The 21,726-nt window shown below is 40.1% G+C and overlaps 1 protein-coding gene across 1 annotated transcript in view; it reads right to left on the bottom strand.

Moving 5' to 3' along the window:
• The window catches only part of LOC105921798 (heterogeneous nuclear ribonucleoprotein L-like), a gene marked incomplete at its 5' end in the record, with an annotated part of 36,207 nt that extends 15,116 nt beyond the window's left edge, over positions 1-21,091 (bottom strand). Inside the window, 6 exon segments of the mRNA XM_012857652.3 lie at positions 2,288-2,360; positions 4,721-4,817; positions 5,298-5,383; positions 12,658-12,785; positions 13,806-13,915; positions 20,973-21,091. Of these exon segments, the coding sequence (XP_012713106.1) occupies positions 2,288-2,360; positions 4,721-4,817; positions 5,298-5,383; positions 12,658-12,785; positions 13,806-13,915; positions 20,973-21,091 (613 nt within the window).
• Positions 21,092-21,726: the final 635 nt, after the last annotated feature.

The following is a 21,726-nucleotide window of genomic DNA, read 5'->3' as shown; positions in this document are numbered from 1 at the left end:
CCTTCTCCTCCGGTTGTGACATCTGATGACACCGCATTTTCTACGCCTCTTCCTTGTCAACTTGTTGAGGGTATCACGTCGCTCGGTGGTAGGCAGCACAGTGGAGCTACCAAGAGCTAACAGCTCATCTCTGGTGTAAAAAATGGATGTGTGGTCACTCATGAGGTCTCAGAGCACAGATTAGGTTAAAAATGTAAAATAAAAACAAATTTGTCCACAAGCCCTCAAGTAACACTTCATGAAAGAAAGAACAACTCAATAGGGCAATAGCTCAATTATCCTCTTCAGTCTCATACAACGACGTGTAACATAAAGCTGCTAGTCTGACACGGAGTGCTTGGCTTTTTGGTAATTGCTCTCAATATTGAACTGACCGTAGGCTGAATTTGCTGGGATGTTCACTCAGTGGAAGACTGGCCACTGTCTGAGATGTTTTGATGAATCTTTTTCTCTATAGGATGAAGAACTTTGTTTGGAACTAACCCTATGACTGTTTTCAGAATGATGGGCAGAAACAGTTCCTTCTATAATGTCTCTGCAGATGTATTTCTTCCTTGGCTTTGTGTTAACACACCTGTATGCTCCAGGGGAGTAAACTGACCAAACTCCTGTTGTTATAGAGGAGCTCGTATTGATGGTGATAGTTTAATGAAATAATTTAATTGTGACCTGAGGTTTCTCAAGAAGTGTCCAAAAGTAAAACATAGCAGCTCCAACAACTCCATCATTCAATGTAACAGAGTTTGACTAATGGCGGATCATAAAAAGACAGTACATCGTCTGGATTGGGAGTACCAGTGTTTTGCAACTATCCATACTTATGTAAGTAAATATAGTAATTTACATTTGATATCATATCCGCCATATAAACAATACAGTGACCCAATGTTTTAAGAATACAGATTCCAAACTAATTGATGACATTTCTGTTGGATTTCTTAGAATCAAATGTATTTTTTCACACTTTTCTACAGCAAAACTGGAATGACATTCAACCTGTGTACCAGTGCCACAATAGAGACAGATCTTCCAAAGACAGTCAGAAAGGCTTTACCAGCCATATTTAACCTAAATCCTGGTCTATGCTACCATTATATCTTGCAGTTATCCTGATGCCCATCCACAGCCTCCATTACGTCCATTATAACTATTCTAAAGAAACTGCAACCTGCAATAAAAAGGGTGTCAATGCTGCATGGCCAGTGGTAGTACCTGAGCTGCCTTCAGTGGCACTCAGAAGAAATATCGGTATCGTTTATTTGCTAGGTGAATATGACTCTGTAGTAGTTGGTGAGAGTAAACCAGGAACAGACTGACAGCGTACTCATGCTATGTCCTGTTAATCTCTGAAGTGTGTTCCAGTTCCAGGTTTGAAAAGCAGAACTGCCTATAGATGTTTGTCCTCAGTGAAGAGGCTAAACACTGTTAGCATTACAAACCATTAACTGTGTTTGCTAAAGCGGCAGGTAAAACACTGTGTATATGAGAGGTTAACGAAGATCAAATTTGTCCCAAGAGTAAATTACAAGTTTTTTACTTTGGCTATTACTGTTTTAGATGAAAGGCAGCCATCTTGGATGAGTACCATATCATTTAGTGCTTTTAAAGATTTAAACTTTTCTTTTTCCTGTGTGGAAATATTACACAGCATATCACAGCAATAACTTTTAAAACAAGAAATTGATGCCCAGCATTGAACGTATTGTGCATTTTCTGTAATCAACAAAAGCCATGAATTAAAATGACTGATGAGTGTATGTATACTTCTGAGCACAACTGTAGACAGATGATAGGAAAGCCTACTAGAGTCCTGCAAAGACAGGTGAACATGAGTGTTAATGGGATGCAGGATGGCCCTTAGCATAAAAAAAGATGTTTTCTCTTTAATTTCTCTCCTTCCATCTATTGTTTTTAATCCCCTAGCCATGCAGGGTCGTTAGGACAGTCACTGAGGTAAACCCTGGACTGGTTGTCATCACAGGGCAACACAGAGACACACACAGGAGAACATGCCAACTCCATTCAGAGCTATGAGTGGGATTGGAACCCTGGACCATCTTGTTGCAAGGCAACAGTGCTAGTAACTGCTCCAACTCATTAGGGTAAATATGATTATAAGTGACTATGTATGTTCCTTCTCCTTCTCCAATGTTCCTGGGAGGTTCGGACTAAAGTTAAAAATATGCTCTCCGCCCTCCACAGGACCTCAGGTGCCAACTGATGGTGTCACTCAGAGCTGCGCACATTAGTGTCAAGATAATGAAGATGAAAGAGAAACATGTCTTACCTCGTCTGACCAAGTATGGTTTAGTGTAGTCCCAGCTCTCATTATCATTCTTTATTACGTTAAGACGCGTTGGCTGTTGACACAAACATAACACACATTCAGGATCCAGATAGAGGTACTGCACAATATATCTGGGAGCTAAATCCTAATAAATCTGATCTCGCCACTAAATATGTGGAGCACAGTATTACCAATGTCACAGTTATCATTTTGTTCTCTTTGGAACCTTCTGTTCTCTGGTTTTCTGGTCTAGTGTAATGTCAGGCTTCCAAAGAAGAAACAGGTAATTTCCTTTTGAAATCCAAGGCAGGATTACAGTGACAACGAAGAGACGAGAAGCTCTAGAGTGGATTTCTGGTCTGTTATTTTAGGCTACTGATGTGTCACTGCAGTAAAACAAAGGGAAGGATGAGGAGGGCAAGTCAGGGCATCTGTGGTTAAGACATTGTTGTAAGCTAATATAATATAATAATTCTTATATTATTATATATTATAAATATATAAAAAAAGACTGCTGCAAAGTATGTTTTCCAAATGAATCCTCCTAAACATTGTCAGGGATATCTGAAAATGTATTTATGCAGGACAGAAAATGTCAACTCTAACATAACAGTGGAAGACTGAGTGGTGTCATCAGTGACAGATCCTAATACAACTAATTTGTGGGATTGCTTGTCATCCAAAGGTGTGGCTTATGGTAAATGGATGTCTGTGGAATACAGATAGAAACCTGAACTGGTCTACCTTTCTCACCCTAAAGGTGGATGTGCATCCACAAAGGTGCCTGAGGGTGCTCAGTTTTAACCTCCAGTTATTGGTCATGCCCTGTGTTAAAAAATGGGTTATTGTTGGAAACTCCAGTATGAGTCAGTGTGATTAGGACAACGTAGCAGTAAAACACCACTGCTTGCATCAATAGTCCTAAATCAGGAATATTAGTTAAATATTAGCTAAGTAGTTAAATATTGTTTTATTGTTTTAGATGTATGTTTGATATTTTCTGTCTGTCGTCTAAAACTAGTCTTTAATGCACGGTTAGTACTGCAGGATTTATCACTCCAGAGCACCTGTCTCCACTGCTCTAGAGTCCAGTGGCAGCGTACTTTACACCAGTGCATCTGATGCGTTTTCACTTGGTGATGTCAGACTGCTCAGCCATGGAAACCCATTCCATGAAGCTCTTTGAGCACTGCTCCTTAGCTAGTCTGAAGGCCGAATAAGGTCTGGAGGTGGGTAACTATTGGCTCAACAGAAAGTCTCTGACCTCTGTGCACTGTGCTCCTCCTCATCCTCTGACCCCGCTCTGATCTTATGTGGCCACCACTCCATGGCTGAGTTGCTGTTGCTCCCAATCACTTCCACTGTGTTAGAATCCCACCAACAGCTGACTGTTCAATATTTAGAAGGAGTGAGGAAATGTCCTGAAAGATTTTGTTGCACAGTTCGCATCCTATCATGGTACCAAGGTAGAATTCACTGAGCTCCTGAGAGTGACCCTTCTATCACTGACATTCATAGAAGCCCTCTGCATGACCAGGTTCTGGATTTTATACACAAGTGGACCTAAAGGTGACTGAAACACCTGAATTTAATGATTTAGAGAGGTAACCTAGTACAATATGGTAAAATATTATTACAATACAACATAATTTAGCTATATAGTTTACAGAGATTTCACAATGTAAAAGTTCAACCTGCGGTCGACAGGATATTTCACCACTTGAAAAAATACAACAGTTAGGATGTTCACACATGTTCTTAGGTACAGGGGATTTATTTGAATATTTTCTGCTCATAGTGTAACTTGCAGTTAGGGATGCACCACGCAAGGAGCCAGAAATCAGAACTGGCCATGAAAAAGCTGGGTTCCTGCTTTTCCCTCAATCATCCTGGAGGTCAGCAGGTCAAATCTGTTTTTTTTCTTCTTTTCTTCAGATCTTTCTACGAACTCTTACAATTTTTGGTTTGTAAATGCATCTACCGACAGCATTTACTCTGATGCCATTTTGGAGGACAATAAGATAACCTTTGTCTGTGTTTTAAGACGTGGACAAGTAAGAAAAGCTGAAATCTAATTGTTGCCGACATGTAAACATAGTCGCCCGACAGCTGCTTTGATGAGTAAATAGACGTAATCTTAATAATGCTATTATGTCCCGTTGAACTAAACACCACTATGCCTACAGGAGAACCTGTGGAACATGTTCATAGTCTAAATTCAATTGACTGATTTTGATTATTTTCTTTTAAACTAAATGATAAAAATCTCAATTGTTCAAAATTGGATTCAGCAGGTCAAACCGAACTGCTCTGAGCCAGGAAAGGCCTGATCAGAGAATCTCTACCAGTGGTTGTTTCAGTCAGTGTTAAAATGAGCTACAGAGAGCACAAGGACATGTAGCTTTGACTCCTGATCTCGTTGCGGTTTCTTACCCTTGCATATTCAATCTTGAGCGTACAGCAGCCAGCATAAATGTCAGCTCCATTTAGTGCAGCTTTGGCCTTCTGGGCACACTGAACTGACTCAAACCTGGAAGAGTCACATTAAGGAAGACAAATGACACTGCACAATCCAGAGCATCCACATAACATTTCATTTGTTAGACCCTTGTGTTTAAATGCAGCTGCTAGTTTTAAAACATGTAAACACCAAACAGGTAACTATGGATATCTCCAGCAGTGTCTCCAATCACGGTCTGTTGAGCAGCACAACAGCCACCAAATCTCTGTCTGTTTTTGAATGGATTTAGTCTAAGAACAGGTACGAGACAGTACTGGTTCTAAAAGGGTGGGTTTGATACTCCAGACAATAAGCGGATGAGCTGTGACTCAGACGGGTGTGGTTTGAACTAGACAGGCAGCAACAGGGAACAACTTTAGAAACGGACAGAAGCAATGATGGAATAAAAAGGAAAATCTCAGACATTCTCTGGCACCAACCTCTGGCAGGTGGACTCAGTCATATGGAGGAGCAACATGTACACACGGTAACCACTGAGGAAAAGGATACTCAACCATGGCCTGGATTCCATTTCGCTTAAAGATGACGATCCTCAGCACACTGCCTATGGGGTTACAAACCGTGTACAGGACATCCTGGGCAAAAGCACAAAGAAATTCCTCTTTCAGCTCTCTTCACATGACAACACATACAGATCCAGGGCAGTGAAGAAGTAACACCCCCCACCCCAGATTTTCAGATCCTCAAACAAATGTTAAAATAAACATAGTCTGAGTAAATCAAAAATAAACATGATGATCTCATTTACTAAGGTTAGAAATCTATTCAAACCCAACTCACCCTGTTTACGTAATAGCAAAGACCTCCTAAACCCATTCACTGCTTGTCAGCAACATCGTTGTCGAGGATTAATGGCCTGATTTGCTGAATTGACACAATGGAGGGTTTTCAAGCATGAATGTCCTGTTTATTGTCATACTAAGTCTGAACTTTGACTAGGCCACTCTGAAACCGTTATTGTTTTTTTTTAGCTCCTCAGAGGATGACTTAATGGTGTGGACTTTGGAAACATCTTTGTAACCCTTCCCGACTGATAGATGTCAATGACCTAAGTAATATTAACGTTTTGGAGCGGCCCAGCCAGAGTTCTGACGTAAAAATGTGGAGCGAGCTAAAGATTAGGGTGATGGTAAGGAGACCATCCAGCCTCACAGACCTGGAGCTCCCCAAAGAGACATCCTCCAAACACCAGGAAACGTGGTTCAGCAGTTAGAGGAAGGGATTGGTTACGTTAATGTAACTTTTTTTGTTAAAATGTAAATTAAATCAGATTGTCCCCCAAAAATTGATATATTGTTTTATTATCCTTTAAGTGCTTTTAAATGGTTTAATTAAAATGATTTTGATCTAAGTCTGCCAGGAGTTAGAACTGGGTTTAACTACAAACATGATCTGTTTTTTTTTTTTTTGGTTGTATTTTTATTTTTTTTACCAGATTCTTAAAAAACACAAATCCAACCTCACAAGTGCAAATATAGGGTAGAGGACTAGATTTTGACAAGGCCATGACAATGTCTTTTTTTTAAGCTGTGGTGATATATACTATGTTTGGTTTTCTCCAAACATGGTGCTTTGTTTTATGGTCAAACAACTAATTTCTGGTCTCCCTTGTTCTCCTCTAGCCAGAGAACATTAGTCCAGAAGTCTTCTTCTATATGCAGATTTAAAGTTCAAAGTAAAGCCATGCTGTTATGTTCTGTTAGAGAGAAAATACTTTCCCTAAAGCAGGGGTCTTCTACCGTGGTCCTTAGGACCCACCATCCTGCATGTTTTAGGTGTTTCCCTGCCTCCACACACCTGACCTAAATAAATGGGCAAATAACAGGCATCTGCAGCCCTTGGTGGCTGCTGAGGAGGTCATGCAATCATTTGATTGAGGGGTGATGGAGCAGAGACATGCAGTCTCTGACAGTAGGTCCTGAGGACCAGGGTTAAAGACCCCTGCTCTAAACCCTTCCAGAACAAACAAAACTCCTTCAGGCTTTTTCTCTTTTTGCTGCCGTGAACTTTCCTCATGCTGACTATAGCCAGCAGAGTGTGAGATGGAGCTGTTTAACTGGATTTGTTAGTCAACTCCTGGGAAAATAGTCAACTATCCTAAACGTTTTCCACTTGTGAATAGACACAGGTAAACTTCACGTCAGCATTTAACACCATTAAACCAGACGCTGATGAATCCTGCACAAAGTTCAGTCAAGTATGAGACTAGGATGTGGAACCATTGGTGTTTTAGTCTTTTTGTACATTTGTGATTATTTGAATTGACTTTATCTGCATTTTTTACTCGATTCTTCTTTTCAGATTGATTTATTTGTTTGTATGGCTATTAATATGGAGCTACTTGTGTCTTTAATAAAGTTATGATGATGATGATGATGATGATGATGATGATGATGATGATGATGATGATGATGATGAATAAGCTATCTCATTGGAGAATCATGGACTTCAAATAGTTGGGAAATGGCCTTATCACCATTTCTAAGGTCTTTCCACCTTGATACTGTGTTACTATACACATGTAATCTTCAGAGCAAACTGTTAACCTCCAGCTTCTGCTTGTAGTGATGATAAACTGTAACTGATCTGCTTTAATGTGCAGCCCCAGGCTGATAGTTACCTTCTTAAGCCCACTGGAAACAGTCGGACTAGTAAAGGCAACTTTCTGGGTGACATTCTGATTTTAAAACTGTTCTGTAATAAAAATTATTTAAGCTGTTTATGCATTTTGTTCCCTGAAGAGAAGTAAATGAAAAATATCAACTATTTGTTGCATCTTTTATGGTAAATGGCTTGTACTTGTATAGCGCTTTAACTAGTCTTGATGACCTCCAAAGCGCTTCACACTACAGTTCAGTCATTCACCCATTCACACACATTCACACCCTGACGGTGGTGAGCTACGTTAGTAGCTACAGCTGCCTTGGGGCAGACTGACAGAGGCGAGGCGCCACCGGGCCCTCTGACCACCGCCAGCAGGCAATGCGTGTGAAGTGTCTTGCCCAAGGACACAACGAGAGACAGTCAGAGCGGGGGATCAAACCAGCAACCCGGCAATTGCAAGACAAACTCCCTAACCTCTGTGCCACATCAGTCCCTACACAGTCTTTTATCTACACAGGTGGTGTTAAAATGTATTAAAAACCCTTAAGGTGTGCCACATTACACATAGCCTGGTGTGGCTAGATGACACAGCGGTGGCTGGATGCATCGTGAACAACAACGAGTCTGACAACTGGCAGGATGTGGAACATCTGGAGGGTTGGTGCACAGAAAACAACCTCTGCATAAACGCAAAGAAGACCAAGGAGATGATTGTGGACTTTAAAAGGGGCAAACACCTCCCCACTTCCCTGCACACCAGACAGACAGCTGTGGAAGTGGTCTCCAGCTGCATGAACCTGGGTATAAACATCACTGACAACCTCACCTGGAGTAGCAACACTTCCTGCCAGATTAGGAAAGCACATCAGCCTCAACCTCCGGAGGAAGTAAAGGCGTGCAGAACTTTGGAGCTAAGGGCCGACTTCATTCTACGTCTGCGTGGTGCAGAGCATCCTCTGCTCCTGCATCACCGCATGCCACGGCATGCTGCTCTGCAGCAGAGAGGGAGGCGATGCAGAAGTTGGTGACGGTCTGCACAGAGGACTGTGGGACGCAGCCCATCCACCAATTACGAACATTTATACCCTCAGATGCAGGAAACGCGTCATCTGCATCATGAAGGACCCCACTCCCCCAGCACACACACTGTTTGTCTCGCTCCCCTCAGGCAGGAGGCTGCAGAGCATGAAGAGCAGGACCACCAGACTGGGGTACAGCTTCTCTCCGGAAGCGGTGAGACTGTTGAAGGACTCTTGTAGCCCCTGCTGCTACCCCCTCCCTCCTCTGACAACCACAAGCACAGACAGCATCTGCATAGTGCAACACTTGTGCAGAATACAGTTGTTTTGCTCAACTACCAACATTGCACAGTTGCACAATGTCCCACTTTGAACTTTCCACTTGCACATTACCGCAACTGGTACAGATTGTATATGGTGTGTCTGTGTCATTTGGTTGCAGTAATCTTACACAATTGCAGTAATCTTACACAATTATAGTGCTACTGTTCTACATTATATTACCCACTTACTTCAATTCAATTTACTTAGCTTATTTTATGCATTTATCTTGTTTATTTCATACTTATACTTACAGTCATATTCAATAAATTAGAATATGCATTTTTAAGAGGCTTGTTTGTCTGATGAAAAGTACCTGTAGAAAAAACAACAACTTTTAAGTTGGTATTCAACATAAATTTATTAAGCCCCAATTTCTGCATAAAAACATTTGATATTTTATTGGTCTAATGCAATATTTTAATCATAAATGCTGTGATTTTGTTAGCTGAGGGTAGAAAAAAATCACAATCAATCAACAGAAATAAAGGCTTTAAAACATCATCAGTCTGAGAGAACCAATATAATGTGTTTCCATTTTTGAATAGAGTTAAAAAAAACACGTTCCAATAATATTCTAATTTACTGAATATAACTGTAGATAGCTATTGTTATGGTACTTCCTTTCTAGGACCAGCATCAAGCCACTGCAGAGCATACTTGCTCATTTCGATTTCCCAGGCAAAAATGCCTGCAGGGGGTGTCTTTGGCTCGTCACAGCCACTTTTGAGCATTTTTCTTAAAATACACAAGCACACTCTCACAAACACCCACTTGGATTCAGGTGCTTACAGACTCACTTCTATACAGATACTGTAAACCCTAAAGTTAACTTTGGTTGTCACTAACTACATCTTATATTAAATAATATTGTGTATTTTTCAGTGATGTTAGTTGTTTTTATGCGTGATACTTTTTTTTTGGTTGGTTGGTTTTGCTGTTCTTCTTATATTTCTCTCTGCAGGTGTAGAAGCAGACTCAGAGGATGTTATCTTGCACTCTCTCTTTCCTCTGCTCTATTTTTGTCACCCTTTCTCCCTTATAAAATCTTCCCTCATCTTTTTCTTTTACCTTTTCTTTTACCTTTCTGTTTCTGTGTCCATTGAACTTTAAATATTCCCAGAATAATATCTAAGTTTTTTGCATATTATAATAATAATAATAATAATAATAATAATAATAATAATAATAATAATAATAATAATAATAATAATAATAATAATAATAATAATAATAATGATAATAATGATAATAATAATTTAACTTTATTGATCTCACAATGGAGAAATTCACTTCTACATCTTAACCCATCCACTTGGGGAGCAGTGGGCTGCCACTGTGCGACGCCTGGGGAGCAATCAGGGGTTAAGGGTCTTGCTCAGGGACCCCGAGTGCAGGCAGTAGGGATCGAACCGGAGCACTATAGCAAAAACAGTAATGTCCACTTGTGAAAGTAAGTCTGTTGGGCTCTTTTTGGCATTAAGACAGCAATTGTTATTACTACACTGCCAGACAGAACACATAAAAAAACAGAAATCGCTGAATCTCAAGGAGGAAAGCGATGAAAAAAACACCTTTGACCGCATCCTCGAAATACTATAAATACATCTACAAACCGATTAGTGTTACTCCTTCACCTCAACTCCTTAGCTGTCACATGCTTTGTGTGTGCAAGTGTGTGTGTGTGTGTGTGTGTGTGTGTGTGTGTGTGTGTGTGTGTGTGTGTGTCCTTGCATTGCTAAAGGTGAACTGGAGCCAGGTCTGAGCTCGCCCCTCTGACTCATCACAAGGACGTAGGAGCAGCACCTTCAACTAAACCTCTCTCAGACTGAACTACTGTTCATCCCCTCCAACCAGTCTGTTCAACAGCCACCCAAAATAAAAACTGTTCTCAGCTCTGTCACTAGCCAAGGCTGCAGGAAACCTTGGTGTAATGACGCTCACCACACTTTCTCTAGCCAGAAGGCTTTTCCAATCATCTAAGGTTCCTTTACCCTTTATAACAGATAAAAACCCATCCTGCCTGACTTGGTACGGCACACATGATCTCCAGCATGCAGATTAAATGGCTGTAGATCGTAGAGAATAAGCTGATCTCGTCACATAGTGACATTTATGTAGGTCTTCACGCAGCTATTAAAAGTCCTCTAAACAGGCTACGTTCTTCCTGTACAAGCAGGAAGTCCTAGATATAACCTCTTTTACCTGAAAGTTACCCACTGTTTAGACTTCTCTTTAGTGCTGTGATGGTAAATCGACATGATGTTATCAGATCTCGGCCTCCACTCTGCATAATGTACACTCTTTCAATCAGTCTCAACTAATATGAACTCATTAGTGTTAACTGCTGAGTTCATGCAAACTCGGTTCTAAGCATGTTGCTGGGTAGTCAGTGACCACTATCAGCTGAATCTACCAAAAAATGTGCTGTTTAAACCTTAGTGGCTATAATAGTGGGTTTAAAAAATGTTTTTTAACAGTCGAATTACATTTCAATATTCACCACTGACTGTTACCCTAAGAGACAAATATGTTTAAACACCCTGAAGGAAGATGAAACACACTTTATCCTCTCTATCCTTATCCTCAATACTTCTTCCTTCAGAGACAGCTGATGATGATCTTCTAAATGACTGTTTTGCTTTCTCAGGCATGCAAGTATTTGTGGATTCAGTCAGGAAAACTAGACTGTTCAAAAAATATAGGGAACACTTAAACAACACAATGTAACTCCAAGTCAATCACACTTCTGTGAAATCAGCCCTTTGAGGGTTTTTTTTAAATGTAAAGTGCATTAGAAATAAAATGTATTATCATTATTATTATTATTGAAACTATAGGCAGTTAGCAAGACACCCCAATAAAGGAGTGGCTCTGCAGGTGGTGACCACAGACCACTTCTCAGTTGCTTTCTGGCTGATGTTTTGTTCACTTTTGAATGCTGGTGGTGCTTTCACTCTGGTGGTAGCATGAGACGGAGTCTACAACCCACACAAGTGGCTCAGGTAGTGCAGCAAACAACGTGTCTGAAACTATATTGCTCTGTGTTGAACAGCACCATTACAAGTTAGACTTTGGCAGCATTCTGCCAATTTAGCACCCCTAGGGGATCCGAAACACTTTAAAGTCTGCTGATAAATCATTAAGAAATTGGCTTGTGTTCAGTGGCGGCCCTCTTGTACACATTGTGCTCAACTAGTAAAACAGCAGCATGTCAGGATGTGTTCATTACTAGCACAACATCTCATCATACTGCAGCAGCCATCGTTTATGGGGCCTTACAAGATCTTACAGGAAAAACTTTCAATGACCTGTTCTGAACTGTAACGTCACTGTTCATGCAGCAGCATGGTGATCAGTTAAATAACTTTGTTCAGTGGTACAACAGTGATAAAACAATGACTACTGTGCACTACTGTGCATCTCCAATCAGAATCAGTCCCTACAGACCTAATTGTTCATTATAACCTAATGGTTCTCTAATCTAAGAAACAATCTTTCAGGAGCTTAAAAACTGCCCCATCATTAAAGCCATGACAAAAAGCTCCAAATGAGTGTCAACAGAGTCACTGGAGAAAAGAAAGTGTATCCTTGTTTCCTCAGTGAGTTTTAAGAGAGAGGGTTGCAGCAGAGGGCTGCTGATCAGAGCCACTTGATTAATTAGTGAACAGCAAGTGTGAGTACCTGTTTAAAAGTAGGAGTTGCAGCAGTTGGGTAACTGGGAGTGAAAGGCATCAGCCCAGATATAACTAGGAAGACTCTTAGGTGGAAGCAGTACAAACCTCCTATACCATTCACCAAGAGCTAAACTTGAATGTTTGGCTGTAGCTGGGGGTTCTCAAAGCTGCAGTGATCAGTATTCAGACATGATTCTGTATCTGTAAAAGGATTGTGAGTGTGCTTACCGTAGTTATGGGGTAGAGGGGGTTCTGAATGGACAGCAGCAGGACCTTGTTGCCACTGTTTGGGTTGTCAGCATTTGTTGGTCTGGTGATTCTCTTGGAGGTGGAGTAATTGAAGTAAGCCTGTTGTCCTGGTAAACACATCAGTCAAAATATGAACACAACTGGATCCAAGTCCCTGGAGGCTTATGTGCTGTTTAAACTGGTTAATAGACATGAATTTATCTACAGGGTAATAGTTGATCATTTCTCACTCTGAACTGTGGCTCAGTGTATTTTGAGCCTTTCTGTGGCTTACTGTTTCTCCACATTGATATAAGGACAATAACAGGAGCTTCTTATACATTTATGCTTCAAACAGCAGGAATTTTCGTTTGCACCATCACAGTGACAAGATTACCCAGTACATCACCTTTATTTACTGAAAATATATGTTGATATATCTTTAACATAACTTGTAAAAAGGAACATGGATGCAGGCAATGTAATAAATAAAACCTGACAGCTGGCTTTTCTCCAGTGCCTTATGCGTTCTTACTCCAGAAGTCTCAGAAGCATCTGATGAATTCATGCAACAGGAATCTTTCATCACAGGACCTACAAGCATCCTACGATCTTGTTAGCAGGAGCTGCAAGTTCAGCTACTCCCAGGCCAAGCTCTTTATAGTTATTTATGACAGTGGGAGCTTGAGACTGGAACATGGATTTTCTGTTTTTGTTGCATGCAAACAGATTGTAGATACTGAGTGTTTGAATTATTTTTGCTTCAGAGAAAACTGAAAAGGAAGAACTGCTGTTACATTTTTTAGAATCTATTTGTCAATTCTCACAATCATCCAGTAGTAATCTGGATGGCCCTTCTAATAACACTCTATGAGAGGAAATGCTACCACATCTCAAACTTGAAACCAGTTTGTGGAAAAATGGACTAAAATAGGCCAGATCCAACTTGGGGTTCTGGACAAGTACTATATGCTCATCATTTTATTATTCAGCTCTCTAATTCCTCTCGATATACAGGTGAATTATTTAGTGTTGGTTTAATGTCTACAAGTAAAGTTATTCTTTGGTTACATAACAAACAAAAATAGAGAATACCAAAAGATTTAAGAACAATTGTGTGTTGCAGATAATTAAAGTGGGATCCAAACCTGCAATGTACACTGGCTCCTTTGCTCCACAGGACACACAGCGATCGGCACTCTCTACTGAAGAGAACTCCACCAAGGCTTGACGCTTGAAGGGCATCATCATCACATAGCTGAAAAAAAGAGACAGGAATACCTGGATATGACATGCTAAACATCCTCTTGAATTCAATGTTATTTATATAGCGCCAATTCACAACACATGTCATCTCAAGGCACTTTACAAAGTCAAATTCAATCAAAACATGCAGACAGATTGTTCAAAACGTTTCCTATCTACCCTCCCAGACCTTTTTAACATCCTGGCTTTCTACTGGTGCCAGGCTTTCTGCATGTTAAACCAATGACATCGCTTTAATGATCAAAACGTCCAATTTCTGCTGTTCGCAACCTCTCACCACAAAAAGGAACTGGTTCCTCAATATTTGTTCAGTTCATCACACTGTATGTTCTTTGCTAAAGCACTGGACTGCAGATTATCTACTTGATTATTGGTCTATTCAAATGTGATCTACAGAATTCCAGATCTCACTGGTTCTATTTGATCAAAACGACCTCAGGCATTGTTACACTGTTAGCTGTGTTGATGCTTGGCATCATCCTGGCTCTTGAGTTGATATCTTACCACCTTAGCAGAGAAGTACTGGACTCCACTTGTTGATACAAGCTTTCCTAAATCTAGTGGAAAAACCGTTGAAGTGGTGAACTGACCACCTGCAGTGATAAAGGCTTCTTCAACATAATTCAACACATTAAGTCCGGGGATTCTAGGTCAGGGTTCTCACCAAGTGTCCCGCCAAGTCTAATTCAAGAATATCTCAAGATTTTCCAAGAATTTCTAAAATCCTTTAACACATTCAAGCTGCAGCGAGCCTAACACTGAGCAAATGTTTGAGGTAATCAAGTTTATTCTGTTATCTGAATGAATATCATTAATGCAGCATTCAGTTGGACAGAAGTTGATGAGTTCATTATTATGAAACTTCAGCTAACATGAACCTATCGTTACAAGCCATTAACAGCTCATAACCCCACGAAGTGACTGGCTAATAATCAAACATGCGCTGCAGCTGCAGTCTGCAGTCTGCAGCTCACACACCGGCTTCCTTTCACTCATTCCCTGAAATAAAACTGGCACTAAGACTTAAGCCTCAGACCAGGAGTCGTGGTCAAGAGTCAAAACTTTTGGGCACAAGTCCAGGTTAAGAACCGTTGCTGTTGACCAGTCTCGGAAACAAAGCATGTGTCATCAGTGCAGAATGCAGAAGGAAAGCACAGTAGCAAGACCGCGGAGCTTGGTGGTCTGCACCAAGCTCCGCTTCTTCTGTGTTTACAGATGTTCCTTTTAATGCAAAAACAGAGCATCTGAGAGCTACAGCTAATGCGCAAAAGAAGACTCCATGCAAGAATATTGTTACGTCCAAATGTTTTCATTTGCACATGTTCAATATCCATAAGCGTAACAGAAAAGAGTAGTTATAGACTGTGTGTTCAGTTTGTTATGGGAACACATAAATTATATTTAGAATATTTTAGAAGTTTATAAATAGGTTTTGTAATAACTTCATAGCTTGTTTAGCATGACGAGAAGGCGAAGCGCTGCAGTTCGGACGTATCCACGGGTGCAGCTTTGGTGGGACTGGCCATAATATAGGACACTATTTAATAGGAGACCCTGCATACCCTTTAAAAACTTGGCCTATGAAGCCCTTTTCAGATATTGTTCGACTTAGCTCACAGCAATACAAAACCACAGCGATACTAGAATAAGCAGTGCCAGATCAGTTCTGGAAACAGCTTTTATGAGACTAAAGAGCAATGGAGGGGTCTCCTAAAGAGAAGTGACTGCAGTTTAGACATTAAAGACAATGGCTATGACCTTTTGCCTGTTGTGCAATATTTGTGGCGAACATGGTGATCAGTGCATTGCTGACGTAACCCTGATTCATAGAAACATTCAGTCACCAGTTAATGTGTTACAACAGGATCAGCAGCTGAAGGGAACTGAAATGTTGCAGCACTGTTAGACTTTTTTTTTAAACTCTGTCTGATGTTACTGCAAATAGATACGTGTAAATAAATGAATTACATAGAGTGCTAACACATCTACTTTGCATTCTTGTCTTTTTATATTATACAACCTTTGCATTAAAAACAGATGCCAAACCAAACTGGATTTAATTTTGGAAACTGTATTAAAGATTTTTTTTCAACAAAGTGCTTTACATGTTTAGACAACTTAATGCATAGCAGTGAGAACAATGTACAAGCACACCCACACACCGTGAAAATGTAACTATTGCTCCGAGTAACTATCTGCACCATCACCATCATTGCTGCAATACATCCTGCTGCTACATATACCGGTACTTGCACGGTTCGTACTGTCTTACACAATGTTTCAGATCACATAAAAAGTTTTTATGGTTTGCTGAAAAATGCCACAATATTTCTTATTTGTTTCCGATTCTTTCATATGTTCTTATTTTAGGCTTTGAATTATTTCCTATTGCACAAACTTATATTTATAACATTTCTCTTTTGTGTTCTGTTTTCACTTAGAGCCTTGCAACGCAATCTCACACAGGTGTAAATTGTGAATGTATTTAGGTCTTTAAAATTCTGCTGACAGACCTGTTGGCCCCAGACAGCTTTGGCTCATCTTGTGCTTTACGGTTATTTCATGTTTAAACTGGATGGGCTCAGTGAACTAGAGCTGAACATAAAAGTCAAACCACAGTGAGAGCACAAAGACAGGTTGATGGTGTGACCGTTACACAGCTGAGGAAATGTGTCATCTATAACGCTGCGCTGTTTCTGAACCTCTGGATGAATTGATCTCTGCTGCTCGAACAACCAGATCACCTGCTGATCTGATTTCACATCTTATTCTCTTATTTACATACACTCATCATATTTATGTTGGGCTTTTGTGCACTTCAGGCATTAATCTTCCAAGGAGGTGTAACGATTACACAGCGTGCAACTTTAATGAGTTTTACAATCAAGAAAGGGTTGAAAAAAGTGGAAAATTATATATTCAAGCTCAAATACTGAATTTGGATATATTCCCACTAATGTTCTGAGAAAAGTTATATTTTTTTAGGTATCAGCATCATTTTAGGATAATTTGACCAATCTTCCTATCAGAAAAAGTTAAGTTAATTTAAATTGGTTATTTTCCAGACACAGACCTGGACTTTAAACACACAAGGAAGCTGCTGAATGCATGTTTTAACAGGCAATTTGTATGTTCAAAATATGTTTGTGGAATCAAGTTTATCTGCTGAAAAGAAAGGACATTACCCCAAGCCAAAACCCCAAACCAAAGCTTAGTAGACTCATTCATGTCTGTGTTTATTCGAGAAGTTTCCCCTCTGTTTTCTCTGCATGTTTCAGGTTAAACACAGACACATTTAAAGGTTTAATTTAAAGGCAAATATTCATTTTTTGCCTGCCAGTCAGCATTCATTTTACTAATCAGACCCATTGGGGATCGCTCTGGTAATCCACCTCCCAAATATTTCAGGCTGCATTTGAAATGTTCTAATAACAGTTCCTAGCTCCTGTTCCTTGAGCTTTCATGGGATCAACAGTAAGAACTCTATAGTGGGGAGAAAAGGAGCTTTGGACTGCTGGACTGAATTCGGACAACCTATAACTCTGACGTCATTACATGACGGAAACGCACATGCATGATGCAGGACAAGCCTACAGCCTACCGAAAATTAACTACAAAAAATGCAAATTATACAAATGTAGCAAACAGCTGAAGCTCTCCTTTACACAAACCAGAACACATGAAGGCACATAAACTTAAAAGACAGACTTTCTAGTTGTAACAGTAAATGGACCAATTGCTTGTTATTGTCTTTTTAAACTGAGTTGACATAATGCCGATGATCTTGTTTTATTTATTTTGTTTTAATTCTAAAAATAGTTTTTTTATTTACCAGAAAATGATGTGTACACATTATAAATGATAAACAGCTTGTACTTGTACAGCACTTTACTCTACAATCAGTCATACACACATTCACACCCTGACAGTGGTGAGCTATGTTAGCAGCCACAGCTGCCCTGGGGCAGACTGACAGAGGCGAGGCTGCCATACACCGGTGCCACCGGACGCTCTGACCACCACCTGCAGGCAATGCGGTGGTGGTCAACCGGCAAACCGGCAATTGCAGGATTTGATTTTGAACTTTACCTTTGGAGTGTTCCACTATCTATCGGATCTTATTTACTGTAGACAACAAAGGTGGAGATAGCAAAAGGCCTCTGATCACATGGATGACCAACAAGTCATGAAATAATGTAAAACAGTAAGTGCTACTTCCAAGGTGGTGTGCTTTTCTCTCTGGACATTTTCGTTAATTTCCATGTGGTGGGCTGTGCTTATAGGTCATGTCACGCAAAGGCTCATGAGATTTCTTATAGCTCGTTAGCGGTAGTAAGGGACGTTGTGAGGTTCCTATGCTAAAGGAACTATGATAAGAAGCATACAGGCACCTTTTCCTACCTCCTTCTCACTGACTGCACTATTTGGACCCAGAGTGAACGTTGGAAAACAAAACTATTTTGCCAGAGATGTACAGAGAATTTGTCTTGTGACCAGACATGAAATTCAGCCTAACCGGCCCTGAACAATACCAGCCAGGGATGAAAATCAATATTCTGGGGCCTCATTTATAAAGGGGGCCTGAAACTTGCGGACGTAACTTTCCACACAAAGGTTGTCATCTATAAAAAGAAAAAACTTGGCGGGGAAATGTGCGGTCCTCAAGGCAATTCTGACCCAGGCGTACGGTCATTTTGGAGACAGGGGAAATTAGCTACATGGATGGTATAAAGTGTTGAATTGCGGCCAGACTGCATGATGATTCCTCTCAGGTGTTCAATTTCACTCCATACCAGACTTTAATCATAGATCGACTTTATTATAGGCATTCAAAATCGCTGTATTATTCATGCATAGTTACACATAAGTATTCATAAGGAGCTTTCCAAATGAATAAAAAAATGCCCATAAGGAAACTTAAATCTTCAATCAAAGCCCATTCAACATATTATCGAGGTTTTTTACAATGACAATTGACCAATTAACCAATGGTCATAACATAACAGGGGAGAAAAAAGATTTAGAAAGCTGGGATTTCTTAAAAATAAATCGGCACCAGCTAAAATGTAATCAGTGACTTAAAGACTGACAACAGTCTGACAGCAGGTATGAGCCAAAAACCTGTGATCGGTGCATCTCAAAGTGTGTATATTAGTTAGATGGAAGTGATGGTGGTGTGAAAGACGGCCAGTGTTCATGTGTTCATCTGAAGGTGGCGGAGCAGCTGAGCCAGTCTGTGAGAAGTTACGTAACAGCTGGAGTAGATAAAGATGGCCACCTGGCATAGACAGCAACACAACTCAGCATTTAAATGAAACCCAGGTTTTAGTATTAGTCTCAATCTGACTATAGTTATCTGTGTTACTGGTCAGTGCCTTAACAAGTCTGCAGTTACAAAGCCTGCACTGAGCTGCTCCTGAGCAGCTGCCCAGCTGAGGTTGCCATGGTAATATATCAGAAATTGATTTATTTATTCATGGAGACAACTTTCAAAAATCAAGGTGACTGCCAAAACATTATCAGAAAACCCTGATACTTATTTTAAAATTATTTTAAAATTATAATTAGGGCTGGGAAACGATTAAAATATTTCAATCGCGATAATCGCCTGATTAATCGCCGATAAACTCGATTAATCGCATGTATTTACAAACTCCAAGGAATGAAATTCAAAGTAGTGTAGGCCCTTTATTTAATGTTCTGCTTGCAATATGAACACACGTGTTTGTAACATTTGTAGCACTTATTTTATACTGGATATTTCAAACCCATCTACTGAATTTTAGTGCATAGTTGATCTTTTCTTCATAAGAGACAGCCAGCACTTGCAGCCAAAATAGTCCTTTTTTGGACCTGCCTGTATATTAGCCAGTCCCTAAGCTTGATGTATCATGAAACTGTTGACCTTTTGGGTTTGTGTTTTTATTTTATTTTACAATTAAATAATAATATTAATAATAATAATAATAATAATAATAATAATAATATAATAATAATAATGTTACGTTCAGTGTTTTTTCGCTAATCACCTCTTATATATTTCAATCCTTATGTACTTTTGTCTGTGTTGTGTGCACCTGCCTGTTTGCTTTAATTCCTATAAATTTCCCCGTCGTGGGATAAAAAAAGGATTAGCTAATGTTATCTTATCTTAAATAAACACTTTTTAATATTATGTACTGGGTTTCTTTCAAGGTCTTAATTACATGTTATGTGTGGGCTCCATAACATCCATCCATCCATCCATCCATCCACTGATCTACCTGGATGTTCCCTGGAGGACTGAAAACGCCTCAGTCAGAGACGTCTGTCTGTGGGTCTGTCGGCAGTGAGAGAAGTTTCGTCTCCTCTCTTCGTTTCTGGGGCTCGACGTTTTCATGTTTTTTCACGTGCTTAGATAAATTTGTTGTGTTTCCACTGAAATGAACCGGCTTTTTACAAAACATACAGCTTGATTTCATTTACGGAATTAAAATAAAGCCAAACGGTGCTACTTCCCCTGTTCATGTTTTTTCGCTGCTGGTCTCTCTCAGCTGTTTCTTTGTTAAGTTTGTGTGAGAGCTGAGTGGGCGGGCCAGGCTGAGCCTGCGTGCTGATTGGCTGGCGCCGCTGAGCCATGTACGAGAGGGGAGGGGGAGGGGGAGAGTGCTGCCGTGACAGCGCGCTGCAGTCAGTGCGCCTGCTGACTGACACTGACTGAAAGCATGTGAGCAACATGCGTTAATGCGCGATAAAATAAATATCGCCGTTAATAGTCTAATGAATTAACGCGAAATTAACGCGTTAACTTGCCCAGCCCTAATTATAATAATTAAAAATATCTTAATTATCACATTTTGAACCTGTATGTACCTGTGACCTTAGGTTTAGGGTCAGGGCAGAGGCTAGTCGCTGTGAAGCCAACATGAAGCATAGTAGGTGGTGTATCTATGGGATCTTTGCTAATAGCCCACTTACTTTACTTTCTCTCTCTCTCTCTCTCACACGCACACACACACACACACACACACACTCACACACACACACACATAGAGTGGGTGCTGTCTCACCATATTGGTCCAAATTTCTTCAGCGCGTCGATGAGGTCTGCTTCCACCACAGCCTCACACAGACCCCGGACATGGACCACCGGACTAGGAGATATGAGATGGGAGTCTTCGCCATTATCCTGCAACACAGTTATAATACAGGAATAACTAAGGAGTGGAAAGTAAACAATGTATGGTTTTCAAACATATTTTTTTATGAGTAACCTCTGAAAATATGGTGATGAAACTATATATTCAGCCCCAGCCCCTTGTTTCTTCCTGGACTGTCCTGGAGACAGCTCTATGCATCTTCCCATCCACTCTAACCAGTGTGTTCAGGGGGATTTGCAGTGTTTGTTTTCTGTCTTCTATTTAAATCTATGAGTGTCATCTGAGCAGAGCGCCATCTTCCAAAGGTTTACTGTGGAGGGTGTTTGCCATGAGCCCTAAATGGGAAACGTGAAAGCGGACTTCTTGTTGCTTTCCGGGAGTTTTCCTTTCAACCTGCACTGCAAAAACAGAACTAAAAATAAGTACAATTTTCTTTTAAATGAGTGTATTTGTCATTGATTTGAGCCGATAAATAAGATGATTTGCCAATGGAATAAGATTTTTCCACTTAAAATAGGAACAATTCATCTCCATCGTCTTATTTCAAGTGCAGGATGTCTAATTATCTTATTTTTAGGCGCAAAGACACTCATTCCATTGGCAGATAATCTTATTTACTGGCTCAAATCAAGGACGAATAGACTAAACTTAAGAACATTTTACT

This window comes from Fundulus heteroclitus, unplaced genomic scaffold (assembly GCF_011125445.2).
Source record: "Fundulus heteroclitus isolate FHET01 unplaced genomic scaffold, MU-UCD_Fhet_4.1 scaffold_37, whole genome shotgun sequence".
Classification (NCBI taxonomy): Eukaryota; Metazoa; Chordata; class Actinopteri; order Cyprinodontiformes; family Fundulidae; genus Fundulus; species Fundulus heteroclitus.
The sequence above is the reverse complement of the archived record's forward strand: the minus strand, read 5'-3'. Positions and strand labels throughout refer to the sequence as shown.